Source organism: Erpetoichthys calabaricus, chromosome 4, assembly GCF_900747795.2.
Source record: "Erpetoichthys calabaricus chromosome 4, fErpCal1.3, whole genome shotgun sequence".
In the NCBI taxonomy this organism is placed as follows: domain Eukaryota; kingdom Metazoa; phylum Chordata; class Cladistia; order Polypteriformes; family Polypteridae; genus Erpetoichthys; species Erpetoichthys calabaricus.
In genome coordinates, this window is record NC_041397.2 from 242,682,691 (window position 1) to 242,696,644 (window position 13,954).

Consider the following 13,954-nt stretch of genomic DNA (forward strand, 5'->3'; position numbering starts at 1 on the left):
CGTTTCCCACAAAAGAAAGAAAGAAAAATAAATGTGTGTGCTTGCACTTGTGTCCCACGTCTGTCTGTGTTGGGGTCAGAGTGGCTGGGGCGCCCCCTGGTGGTCCACAACATTTACTCAGGAATGTAGGAGAAACGGGGGAAGCGCAGTTGAATTTTCACATCCCTGTTAAATCTGCTGTCTTAACAGGCCTTGTATGCCACTAAAGCCTAGCAGAATGGCAACAGTTCACTTTGTCCTGTACACTGCACCCATGTATAGAAAAAAAAAAGGATTTACTGTACATTTCTAGGGGAGTGTAATGCGTAGACAGACAGTCACTATGGTATTCTTTTTTTTGTGGACCTTTGTTAGCCACTTGTTAGTCCAGTTAATGGTAACACTTTTAAATCTTCACAAGTAACATTTACTCCTTAGTTCCCATGAAAGTTAGTCTGGAAAGATTTATTTATATTGTATATCTTCTGTACTCTTTGTATGTCTATCAGCACTATTTAGGGGTGTAACTTTAACATGACAAACTTGTGAAGGTGTTGCTGTTCCACTGTCCCAATATTCATTACTCTTTTGTTTTGCTACAAAATAATTAGTTATCATTCATACTATTTTAATAAAAGTCAAACACCAATAATAAAAATCCAAATCATATGAAAAAAACAAAAGTTTGAGAACATATTTCTGTTTCTTTTATTTGACCCCCAGCTGTTATTACACCATCTTGTAAATGGTAGCACTTCCCATCACTTAAAGTCAAAAAGAGAAGGATACAATATACTTTAAGAACTTCTGTGTATAGGGCTGCATTTTCCTTGTATTCTGTATTTGCTTTCTTTTTGCAGGAAGTCTGTTATGGCTTTTAAGAGGACCCTTAACCCTTGACCCTGTCATGTGCTCGAGAGGGTTATTGGCTACTCCATTTATCACAGCCATTCCATGTATTTGTTATATTCTATCAACAGCATACCATATTTAAATGAATGAGATAGTGGTTAGTGGAACCAAGTGTGCTTGTGGTGCAATTTAACATACAAACGGTTACCACAAATACTGGGGTGCATCAAAGAGTGCTTTGGAAATAGCTAAGATAAAATCATAGTTTTGTATCAGGAATGCTATGGTCTGTGAGCAGTAGCACACCAAACCAGATTGTCAACATGTGGCATTCAAGCTGTCATAAAAAATTTGGAGAAACTCAGCAAACTTAAGACAGAAATTGTAGACGATCCAATGTATGCTTCTAGTATATGGAATTCATTTTTTATGGGGGACAGAGAAATAGTGGTTTCTCAATATAATGTCAGTGCCATAGGGTACCAAAGTATATGCTTCAACAATGCAAAGAAATCTTAAAAGCAATGGGGCATGTTGCAGCTAAGAAACCTTTCTTGCAGAAAGGCAACCTGCAGTTTAAACTGCAGTATGTGACATGCAATAAAGCATGGAGAGACAACTAATTGCAGAAAGTCTTATTGAGAAAAGAGATCAAATGTGATATTTTTAGTTCATGAAGGCACCAGTATGTGATAAGAAGGGTTGACAAAAAGTACATTGATGCCTCTCTTCAGCTTTATGTGAAATATTGTGGTTGCTCTGACATGGTCACTGAGTGCATTTCAGCCAGCAGTATTGGAAATCTGGTCAAAATCAATGGAACAGTGACTGGTTTGAAGTACAAACAGATTATGATCATGCTCTACCTTGAGGGAAATGATTTATTGGTAAAAGATTCATCTTTCAGTACCATGATGACCACAAACATACTGCAAGACCAGCTTGGAATTCAAGTCTGCAGGCAGAACACTAAAGGTATTACATTGGCAAACTCAGAGCCCTGATTTCAACATACTGTAGCTCTCCCAAACCTAAAAGCAACAAAACTCAAAAGAATATTTGTAGAAACTCCTGCAAGAAGCTTGAAGAATCTATGACAGAACTACTTAAAAAAATATACAGGAGCTTAGGGAAAAAAAGCTGTTCCAGTTTGCATTCTACTGGAGGCCACACAAAATACTGATTTGTTTTTAAGAATGCAAGTCATTCTTCATACTTTTTAATTGTATTGCTGTTTATTTGTATTAACTGTAATGTGTTGCAGAGTTTCCATAAGCCTATAAATACTTCAATAACTAGCTTTAAAATAGTCTTCTTGGGTGGTCTAAGACTTTTGCACAGTAGTGTAGTTTAGATCTTGAAGCCAGGATCTAACAAAATTTCTGAGTTTCCTGTCTTTCCAGTCCATGATCCCAACTCTGCCCTGTTTTCATTATTTCTCTAAATGCCAGCAGGATAATATCCAGGTTGGACTGAGAGCTGCCAGCAGAGGGCACAGCTGTAGTGCTTCTTGCTCATTTCATCCTTCTCAGAAATGCCCCTTTTCTACTAATATGCCAGAAATGTCTTGGCCTTCATTTCTTTAACAACCATTTAATTGTTATTTGAGCTGCCCATTTCCCATTTAATTAATCTCCTTCATTTCCTGCATTCCAACATAAATTTTAACAAGCTCATTCTTAAAAGTCTAATTCATTCAAATAAATATTAATCAATGCTTTTTTTCATTTTTGGGACATTGTGGTGACTGAGACAGAGGTGTTTGCCCTTTATATGAGTGCCGTCTCCAGCAGTTACTAGTCAGATTATTATTGAGCGCTATTAAGAATGAAATGGCAGAAAGTTATTGAGCACATTAATCTGCGTGGCTGCAAACTGTGAAAAAAGACACAAAAGAAAAAGCAGGATGAATATTTGATATGAACATACAAGACAAAACCTGCATCACTTTATTTTCTGTCTGCAATAAAGGAATATGAGCACTTCCTCAAACTTCTTAAACTAAAAATGTCCAAAGTGTAAGATACCAAAAACTGTATAACACTGACACCTGGCAACTGCGCTTAAACCTATTGCATTGAGCCCAGAAACTTTATCACTCTGGTTAAGTCTGTTGTCCAGTTCTTTTGCACATTCTTTCAGGCACATATCAGGAGATCACATCTTATCTCAATATACCATCTCTCTCTATCTTTGTGCATGTAGCCACACCCTGCTTATGAGGTCTCACTCTCTTTGTTCCTCTAATGACCCTTTCCATCCATCCATTTTTTGAATGAGCTTTTTCCAGTACAGAGTCCTGGGGCCTCATGCGTAATGCTGTGCGTAGAATTCGCACTATAACATGACATAAGCACAAAAGCCGAAATTTGCTTACGCACAGAAAAATCCAGATGCAGGAATTTGTGCGTACGCAAACTTCCACGTTCTTCTGCTACATAAATCCCGATCGGCGTGAAAAGTAACGCTTGTGCACGTGCCTGCTGTCCCGCCCCAACTCCTCCCAGAATTATGCCTCTTTGAATATGCAAAGCAATATAAATAGCCCTTAAGCTCAGCATTCTGTGAAAAGGCAATGGCAAAAGTACGAGGAAAAATAGAAGAATTTCAGCGAATACCAAATGGAGGAAAAGAAAAACGTACTATTTGTTGGTTTAAACAGTTATATAAGCAACAAAAGGAAGTTGATCGAGTGACATAGCGTGTCGGAGAAACTCGAAAGCTCAAGTTCACAAAGTTGCACAGTGCCCGAAATAAAAAAGAAGTTGTCACATATCAAAGTCGGCGTAAAAAGGCAACTCGTAGCCCACCGTCTGAGTGTCATATGAAAGCTTATTAGGGTACAGTGAAAAAAAAATATGAAAAAAGCACAAAATGTCAACTTTAATCTCGAAATTTCCACTTTAATCACGTAGTTTATTTTGTCATTAAAGTAGAACATCATAAACTTCTTCTTAAAATCATTTAATTTACTAGTTTCTCAAATCCTATCATAACTAAAGTAGCACGTTAAATGCTTTGTTGTGTATTTGATCTTATATGTGCTCTATGTGCCTGAATCACTACGTGCTCTTCCTCCGACAGGACACAGAATCCATTACATTCATAATATTACAGCTCTCTGAATAATTAAAATACTGAGAAGTATACATGATATCATTTTCATGATGATATGAGTTAAAGCATGTTATTAAACAATGGAACACGGTGGTGCAATGATTGTTCATGTCTTACGCAAGATGCTTGCTGCGCCATGCACGACCTTCGATGAAATGCTTTATTACAGAAGTACTGTCTTTTTCAAACGTACTAACCTCCAATTCCTGTCCTTACTTTTCTTTCTCCAAATAACCAATCACCACACAATCAGCTCTGTAATAGACGTTAAGCCATCTGTAAGCTTAGAATGCCAATTCTTCAAAACTTTTAAGGAACATCGAAATATCTTCGTAATGTTTAATTATTCTATCCATCTATCCTTCCAGTGTTGCACCAGCCACAGCATGAATACAGCACGAGGCAGGAACAAACCGTGAACGAAGCTCAAGCTCGCTAGCGCTGCGGCACCGTGTAGTTACAGTTAAAGTTTTATCTGTATAATATAATAAACATATTTTGCTGCATTTCATCTTAAAAATGATATCGTCATCATATGTAAATACACGCTTTATAAAGTGGCTCAGGTTGTGCAATATTATAACTGTATCATAAGTACAATAACCTGATGGTAACTTGCAAGTACAAACAGTTCTACAAGGAGCACTTGATGGACTGATTGAGTGCGTGTATAGTTCTTGGGATGAAACTGTTTGTGAACCACGAGGTCCGAACAGGAAAGGCTCTGAAGCATTGGTCGGATGAGAGCAGTTCAAATAGCGAATGGCTGAGGCAGTGTGTACTTGATGCTGTATACCGATAATTCTCTTTCCAATCGCTGTAGATCTGTGATTCACACTCAGATACAGTAATATAAATACTCCGAGTGGTGCAGTGAGAGTAATATGGAAAAAGATGATCCGCTGTGGCAACCCCTAACGGGAGCAGCTGACAGAACAAGAAGAAGGTGCAGTGAGAGTAACAACGCTAAAGCAGTTACGGTATTTAGAATAGTTTGACCATTCTGTGGACCATTATATTGTTACAGGTTAATTACAATCAGATGCATTAAACTTATAAACAATATGTGGTTAATTTTAGTGTATTTATAAAGCCGCATCAGGGATGTGGATCTAAAAAAGAAAGGGTAATCACACAGGAACAGTAGCACTGCTTTTACGCTGGGTGCCGCCAGTCTGCAAAACCAAGCAGAGAACTTGCGTACGACAGGGTATGAGCTACCGTGGAAATGTGCATGGCTTTACGCCAAGTTTAGGTCTTATACATCGCGATTTGAACATGGAAACGTTCTTACGCAACATTTCTGTGCGTACACACTGTTTATACATGAGGCCCCTGGAGAGCTGCATCTTATATTGACATAAACATGTACAAGACAAGAAAAAACCTCTGATGTGACATTGCTCCACTGCAGAACACAACAAAATTTAAGGAAACCATTTAACCTTACCTGCATTTCTTAGAGATATGAAAGGAAACCGAAAAATCAGGAGAAAATGTTAATGTGGAGAATGCATAAACACCAAACGGGCAGTGAAAGGGTTAGGAAGACACCAGCACTAACTCCTGTGCCACCCTTGAAGGTTAATTCCACTTTTCTAGCACTTTTAAGTTGTCTAAAGCTGCCATTTCTTGTTCTACTTTAGGAGTTCTTATTCTTGATATTTATTCTTGATATTCTTCATGAAGTCCCCCACATCCCATATCTGTTTTTAATAGCCCCTTTAACTGTTTTAACCTCCATCTTTATTTGGCAATCTGAGAAACTCTCAGGCACTGTCCATCTCTCTTGAGCCATTAAGCACTTACCCCACCTTAGTTTCTCACAGATCCCATCCATTCTTTAAAGTTGTCTATCTATACCTTTCTCATAAATGCCCAATCCTTTTCTTTTTGATTATTATTTTCTTTAAGTCCTCCATTGCTCCCCCAGTGGCCTCCAATTTTCTTATAATTCATGTATTCCTCCATTAAATCTCTTGCACCTCAACTTTCTCCAGATGCTCAGTCCTTTTCTTATTTTCCTCACAAATGTCTTTTCCATCTTGCTCTATCCGTGCCTTCAAATCCTTCTCTCAGTACTCTAAATCTCTAAATTCTACCATCTTATCTGATCTCATTTCATTTTGTTTTGTTTTCCTTGGAATCCCATTTCATTTTTTGGGATCCTTTTTCCGTCTCTTGATATTTTACTTTGCCATCCTCCCATTCGCTACCACATTATGCTAACCTGTGTTTTTTGCTTTCATCGTTTTGGTTTGTGAGGGTGATCACAGCAAAATGAACCATACAAAAAAATGCCATCCAGTTTGTTATTCAACACATGCATACTGTCTGTCATTGGTGTCTCCCACTGAAATTAAACTCACTGATCACACTACCCTACTATGATTGTGATCTTGTTGTTGTTTTGGGAAGCTTGTGTGCCTCAATGATCCTTAGAGCTATGTTGTCTGGAAATATGTGTTCCTGTTAGGACTAGTCCTGGCAAATTGGTCTAAGAGGAGGTGCCAGACAAACAACAATCCATAACCGACCCTCATGAATGTTCTATGTAAATCAAAAAAAAATTTCCAGAGCAGGGATATGGAAACCCACCCAAGGACAGGTTATCAAAGTTTTTGGAGGCTATTAAGTTTAAGAAGCTAAGGGTTGCATCATCTCTGTTTGCAAGTAATGTTAGCCTTTTGCTCCCATCAGACTGTGATCTCCAGAGTGCACTGGAATAGTCTGCAGCTGAGTGTGATGAGGAAACTATAAGACTTAGCATGTAGAAATCTCAGATCATAGTCTTATCCTGGAAGAGAATGCCATGTTCCCTGCAGGTCAGGACTAAGCAATTGCTCCATGTAGAGAAGTTTAAGTACCTCAGGATGTTGTTTAAGAATATGAGTAGAGATGATCATGAGACTGATCAACAAGTGAGTACAGCAGCACCAGTTTTACAAACATAGGTGTAAAATTTTTCAACAAACCTATTGATTTACCCATCACTTTATATCCCAGGTCACAAATTTTGAGTAGTGACTAAAAAATAAGATTGTGAGTACAAATAGAGAAAATGAGGTTCCTCCAATGGGCTACTGGGCTTACTGTTCATGACTGGGTGAGCTGATCGGCAAAACAGGAGGGCCTTAGAATTTCTCAACTGCTGAGCTGGTTTGCAAATGTAGTTAGAATGCCCCTTCAATACACTTTTCAATTTTAATGATCTATTTAAGTCATTGGCCCACTGGGAGAAAAGGAATTATACAATATCTCTCATCTGTCTGGAAGGCATCTGAATATTCTCCAAAAAGAGCTGCAAGAAGTTGCTGTGGATAGGGAGACTTAGTTAGACCAGGTCAGTGTGCTGCTACTACAACCCTCAGTAGAAAAAGTTGAATGAATAAATTAAAAGGTCTGCACTCTCAGCCATTTCTGTTGCAGTTTTGTCAAACTGGATGGTCATGCTGTCTTACTTCATCCAATAAGTTTCTAATAGAGTACAGTCTGCCCTTAATAACAAATCTTGAGGAACAGCAATGCTTGCAGTAATAACCAAATATTTAACACACTGCCAGTGCATAGTCACTGTTGGACAAGGAATGGCAGTGCATTCTCACATGCTCGGTGTGGCTTGACGCAGCACCACCTAAACTGACGCAAGTCAGGAATTCAGAAGAGAGCCTCTCCAGAGTACTGCAGGCAGTCACAACCAACACCCAAGTCTGTCTCTAAAAGAAGGAATGGGAGAGTCTATTATGATCAGCGTGACAGAAGAACTGTGCTCCTGAGCCTCTCACATCTGAGATTTCTCACTCTTCCTGTCATTCCTAGTACTGTGGTGCTTACGTGCTGTAAGTGGTGTTCTCTGACTTTTTAAAGGATCATTTAGTATTAATATTAAAATCCATGCTATTCTATATTGTATTCCAATACTAATGGATTTATTCTTAATCCTAAATTGTGCATTATCCTCACCTAAATCTGTCCTAGACTACCTGTCTGTAACACCCATCACATGAAATGCACCATTGTTTTCTGTATATGCTTTATTCTGATTTTTCTATGACAATCATTACATAACTTAGATCTGCACAAACTGACCTATAATGATGAAGTATACAAAATAAAACTTAAATCCATAGATAATTCAACTTTCTTAATCCAGTTCAGAGTCATGAATTCGAAAGAGCTGTTCCAGACAGTATCAGGTGCCAGACAAGAACTAATCAAACATATATATTCACTTATATGGGATTAATTTAGAATCAGTGCTTTGCCTAATGTGCATGTTTTGGAATGTGGAGGAAAACTGGACTAACCCCAATAAAACACAGCATAAACATATAGACTCCACACAGAGACCAGGCAAGGATTCAAACCCAGGCAGCAGCCCTAAAACTAGCCTTATACTTTGATAGATTGTTTATTTATTTTGTAAAGTCCCTTGTTATGGTGTTTACTGCAAAATGCCCAATATAACATTGCTTTAGTTATCTGCATGGCTCTACACAAATTTAATGAAGGCTTTAGAGGATGCTGTTTTTGGTTGTGCTTTTTTTTAATCAGTTCTGAGGGTCAATCCACCCATTGGTGCATTTAGTTTATTGTTTTGGCATGTGATGTGATGCCCAGAAAATAGTGGGTTCCTCCCAGTGTTTGTGATTTTTGTTTGGGTGTCTTATGGTTTGTATTGTTTTTTGCATTGTATTTTACTTTTATTTGCATTTTGTGATGGTGCTTACTGTGAAAGGTACCCAGTGAAAATAAGGACTGACTGGGTGATCTTTAACAAGTTACTTAAATTTCATGCACTTCTCGTGCATAAAAAGTATGCAGTGGGTATGTAATGCACCTCAAAATTATTCACTGTAAAATGTGATATATAAAATAAAGATTGATTAATCACACCAAAAGTTAGATTGATATTTTTTGCAGGTATATTTCCCTTTTTCTGACTTATAGTTGCTGACCACAGCACAGTGTGGCCACCTATTTCACTGCATTTCTAGAGTCTGGGCCTGGCTCAGATATGTCTATAAGCAAGAAGTGTGGCATTCAGATACCTAAACAGCTAGCCTGCCTCTACCCTGCACAATTAAACACTCCCGGTTCTATATTGGTCATTGAGACGGCACCTTTACAACAGTTATAAGTGGTGTTATTCAGAAGATCTCCTTTTCTGTATCTACAGGTGCAGGCCATGATCAAGAACAAGGCAGAAGCAGACTGAATTGGCCACTGTCCCGAAGAAATGGAAGAAGAGGGATGAAACCATGGCAGGAGCCCAGACTACTTCATCTGCCAGGTTCCACTAAACGAGGGGACCACACAGTGCAGACCACTGACTCTTCACTCACCACTGAATGTATTTGTGCAAGGTCTGGCACCACTGCTGTAAAAAACACCTGTTTCCAAAGTAAAGTCACTTTGCCCAGGAAGCGTGCGTGTATGTATCTGTCACTAGGCCACTCCCATGGCTGCGTTGGTTGCCTGTCATCTACTTCTCATTACCTGTTTATAGACCTGCAGTCAAATTTTCATCCTGCCAACTCTCACAATTCTCATCACTTACAGCAGAGGGTGGAAGGGGCTCTCCAGCACACCAGTGATTTCAGTCTGAGGGCTGTTCACAGGGCAGCACCAGTTGATGTTCACTCCACAGAGAGAGTCCCAAGTCCATGCAGTTTGTATGTTCTAAAGGTCTCAGTGACAACAACTTGAATGTTTCCTAGAGGGTCTGCCTATCTTTAGTGCTGCTTTTGTCCTTTTGACAGCTGGCCATAATAAAGGTAAGTTAGTTTTCATGCATCTGGGAAGCTATAGTAAATCAAGACTGGCTGTCTCCTACTCACTCAAGCCAGAGAAAGCACAGATGATCACCTGCCACCTAGCCCCCTGAAGACCCTTGCCCATCCAGAGCACTCTTGTATCTCCACATTGCTTGTAAAAGGCTCAATAATGTACAGTATGTAAAGATTTCCAAAAAAGGAGATACCTCAAATGAAAAAGATGGAGCCACAGACAGGGACACACAGGTGGGTGATATAAGATCAAAGTTTGTTTACCTTCTGCTGGGTAAAAAGATTTTTGCAAAACTCTTACACAGGTGCCAGTCATACTGGAGGAAACTTCACATTTATTTACAGACAAGACAGCTAGTGTCCCATAACAGTGAAAATCTCAATATGACTAATGTGTGACTGCTGGCAAACCCTAAAACTCTGTCTCTGAAGATAATCACACTACGTGGCCTTAAGTTCACTTCTCCTTACTCAATTTCACTTTATATGAAGTGCTGCAGATGTATTTGTTGGAGCAGGATGTAAGGACAGTTGTAATGAAGGGGAAGCTCTGATGGACTGTATAAGAGGTAAAATACATGATCCGTAATTCAGGAGTGTTATGTGCAATGACCAAGTAAATGGGTAGAAAATGCATAGGAAAGCTCTGTGAGACTCAAATGTAAACCTGTATTATGTTACCAACTGCATTCCAAGTACCTCACATGACTATGTGACTTGCTAGTCATTTATTTCTCCTTGTTGGAACAGAGACGTCTTCAGCCATATTTCCCTTGTGTGGGAGGGTATTGGGTTTGTTAACTGAGTCCCATTGAACAGAGCAAAGTAAGATTGTACTTGTTTTAATTAGTTTCAAGATGTTGAGTGGTTGTTCAGCTTTGACTTCCATGAGCAGTGAAAGACAAACTTCGCCACTTTGAAAATTTTACCAAAAAAAAAATTTGGACCAGTACTGACTCATGGGAGGAAGACGAATTAGTGAGGAGGAGCAAGTGCTAATAAAGAAAGGCTTAACCTAACCTGTGTGGCAAAGATAAGCCTGTATGGGCCTTCTTGATATAGATGGACTGGTACTGAACACTTTCATGATGACAATCAAGTGACTCATCAGAAGATAAGACAGAGACATACTTGTGAAACTGTCAAATGTTGTCCATTGTGAAGATAAACTTATAGTGAGCAGTGTAAGAAAGATGTTCCAGATCTGAGGAAGATAGGTAGAACCAACCAGTGACAGCAAAGAAAGCTGATGCTGACCAAGGTTGAGAAGATGAATTAGTAAAAGGTTCAAATTTCCAGTGCTCTCAAATGCAATACGCCAATACTGACCATTGCAAATAGTTCAATGAGTAAATTTTCTAACCCACTTATACCATTCAAAGAACATGAGGAGCCAGTGCAGTGAACAGTGCTAGGTGAGAACCTATTCTGGATGGAGTGCCAATCCATCTCACGCCACACTCCAGTACATAGCCACAACTTATTCATACGAGGCTAATTTAGAGTCACTAACTGATCTAACATCCACATCTTTAGGATATAGAAGGAAAACTTTTGAAAAACATAGGGAGGACATGCAAAACCCATACAGGCAGTGACCTGATTGGAATCTGAACTCAGGACTGTGGTGGAGCAACACTAATCACTGTTCCATTATGTCACCCACAAGACTAAATTGACCTATGTACCTGTTTGAAATTACAACTTTTTAATGCGCTGTCCACAGTGGGGAAGTTGAGCCGGGAGTATTGCCTATCCAGGAAGGTCCTTGATTTTCTGGAAAATCTGTCAAGAGGGTGTATTGTTAGCCAGATTTGTATACTTCCTATTGTATTTTAGGTAGCAAGTTACTAGTCTGAGTTAGGACTCTGTATGGATGGGCAGAAGGATGATTTGACATGTTGCTTCTGGTTTTCACTGATTTCTCTCTTCTCCTGACACTGATACACCTGATGATCCTTCATTTAAAAACACTAGTCAATAGCCAGACAAAGCTACTAAGTGTGCACACACAAAGAGGACTGAGGTGGAGCTACACTTAAGCTTCATCCTTTTCTGGGGTACTTAATTCCATTTCTACCTGCTGTGTTTGCAAATAGATTCTCCAGTAGACAGACAATCACTCTTAAGTATGTCTTTCTTCTCACTCTTCACAAAAGCACACATTCACCATGCAGATGAAAGATGAGAACAGGTTGGAATGTGTTAAGACATTTCACACTGGGGGCCTGGGTGGGAAGGGGGGGGGGGGGGGTTGCAGTGCTCCTAGAAAGTGTCACAAAAGTTTAAAAATGTAGGGAGAGAGTGGCTGGGAATGTGGCAGTGCGAAATACTGGTTATGCAGGATCAGCAGCTTCCCAAACAAGCTGAAAATGGGCAGACTGGAGGTGGTAGGGGTTATGGCATACAAGGAGGCTTACAAAGAAGGATGATGGTCAGACTTTCCTTCAGCCCGTTTGTGTTGAGCTTCAACTCAGAAACTCACACAACATGATCAGGATGGCATTTACCATGAAATTCATTGGCTCACCCTTGGCAGATCTTTTGTGGCTGACTTTGACATTCTCTTGTTTAAGGTAAGGCCCATCTGTGGTATGCGCATGCAGGTTGATGGCCCCACCCAGCAGAAGCCTCAACGAGCTGATATGCATCCTTATGTCATTAACGTCATTCAGCCCTATTGATGCAACACTGGTGGGAAGAGCCAGGACCCGCCTTCTATTAAAAAAGGTCACCGAACAAATGCTTGTGCAGCCTGTCTGCTCTCCAGTCAATAAGAAATCCTTTCATCTCGGCTGACAACAACTAACCGATAACAGAAGCTCACAAACGGTAGCAGTCAGCCATTTGCAGTCTTTATATAATATCTACCTGTATGTATTTTATAAAAAAGGCTCTGTTAAAGGACAGGTTCAGAATTAGCCTCAAAGAGCGGTGCTGCTGGTGTTAAAAGGGAGAACTCCATGGAAGAAGGAAATCATTTTATGTTTTGACTTTAGAAAGAACAGCCACTTAGCAAATGTGACATCCTATCTAGCAATCATTTTTATCAATTATTTACTTATGTAGTTATTGTTGTCAATCTTTTTATGTTGAAGCTTTCAAGCTTTAAGGTGCAAAATAACTTAACATTCATAAAGATAGAGAATAAGCGGCTTATGTGACTTTCTTGGGGTCACATAGCAACACAAGATTAAACTTGAACCTGTAACTTTAAAGCCAGTGCACCCCACTGTCTGTCCCTTCAACTGATGTAGCACCCAAAATAGGCAATATACAGCATATCTACGCATTTCAGCAGTTAGTTGCCCCCACCCAGTACCCCTGCTTTGTTACACCATGAAACTGGAAAGAACTGCTGCCTTAGCCTGCATAAAAAGTGAAAAGAAAAAAAGAGTGATTCACTGTAATATTCCAATGTACAATTTCTATTAGCTTAAACAAAATACAAAAACGTTTAACAAAGACTGTCCTTCTGAAAAATGGATGCAAGGACCAGGTACACTCTAGTGTTATTTATTAAGATTAAGTCTCTGTAACATCAATCTGTGGGCCTCTTTTACATTAAATTCTGCCTTACATTCTAAAAAAAATCTTGACTAGGTTCACACCTTAGGCACTTGTTACCTGAAAACAAAAAATATAAAAAAAGTTAAATAAAGAAGGTGTGTGCAGAGATCTGACTGATAAGTATGAGAAGACTTACTTGCTTATTGAATTATTCCAGCAATAACACTGATTTTGAGAGGTCATGCTCAGAATGGACAGGAGTTCTAATAAGAGACAGGGTACTGTTTCTTTTGTTATCACTTTTAGTTTGTCCTCATTGATCTGGAATTTTGGTCTCATTTCTGTTTTTAGGATTTTGGTTAAATTTCATTTTTTACTCAGCAGAGTACTGAATACATGTTTAACTATCCTTTACATTTCTTAAACTGCTCAACCTAGTCCAATATTTGTAGGGAAGTGGACTTTGTCCTGGCCGCACCAATCACAAAATAGGGAGCAGTTTTGGGCCAGGTGATAATGCATCAAAAGGCATCCAAGCAAGCACAGCTACATTCACCTTTACAGAACCAATATAGGAGCAATTATTCTAACACATACCAAACTGATATCCATGCAGACACAGGAAAAACTCCACAAAGATTCAAACGCAGTATGCTTAAGATCTTGGGCAGCAGCACTAACCACTGCACCACAATGCTGCTCCATGC

The 13,954-nt window shown here is 39.3% G+C and overlaps 2 protein-coding genes across 2 annotated transcripts in view; one reads left to right on the forward strand and one right to left on the reverse strand.

Annotated features, from left to right (window-relative positions):
• tex55 (testis expressed 55) overlaps window positions 1-9,374 on the forward strand; it is a 41,907-nt gene extending 32,533 nt beyond the window's left edge. The window contains exon 4 of the mRNA XM_028800486.2: window positions 9,128-9,374. Coding sequence (XP_028656319.1) covers window positions 9,128-9,166 — 39 coding nt within the window. The 3' untranslated portion in view covers window positions 9,167-9,374. The remainder of the gene's footprint in view (window positions 1-9,127) is intronic.
• arhgap31 (Rho GTPase activating protein 31) overlaps window positions 1-13,954 on the reverse strand; it is a 1,181,844-nt gene that overhangs the window by 1,073,746 nt on the left and 94,144 nt on the right. The gene's annotated exons all lie outside the window — the stretch shown is intronic.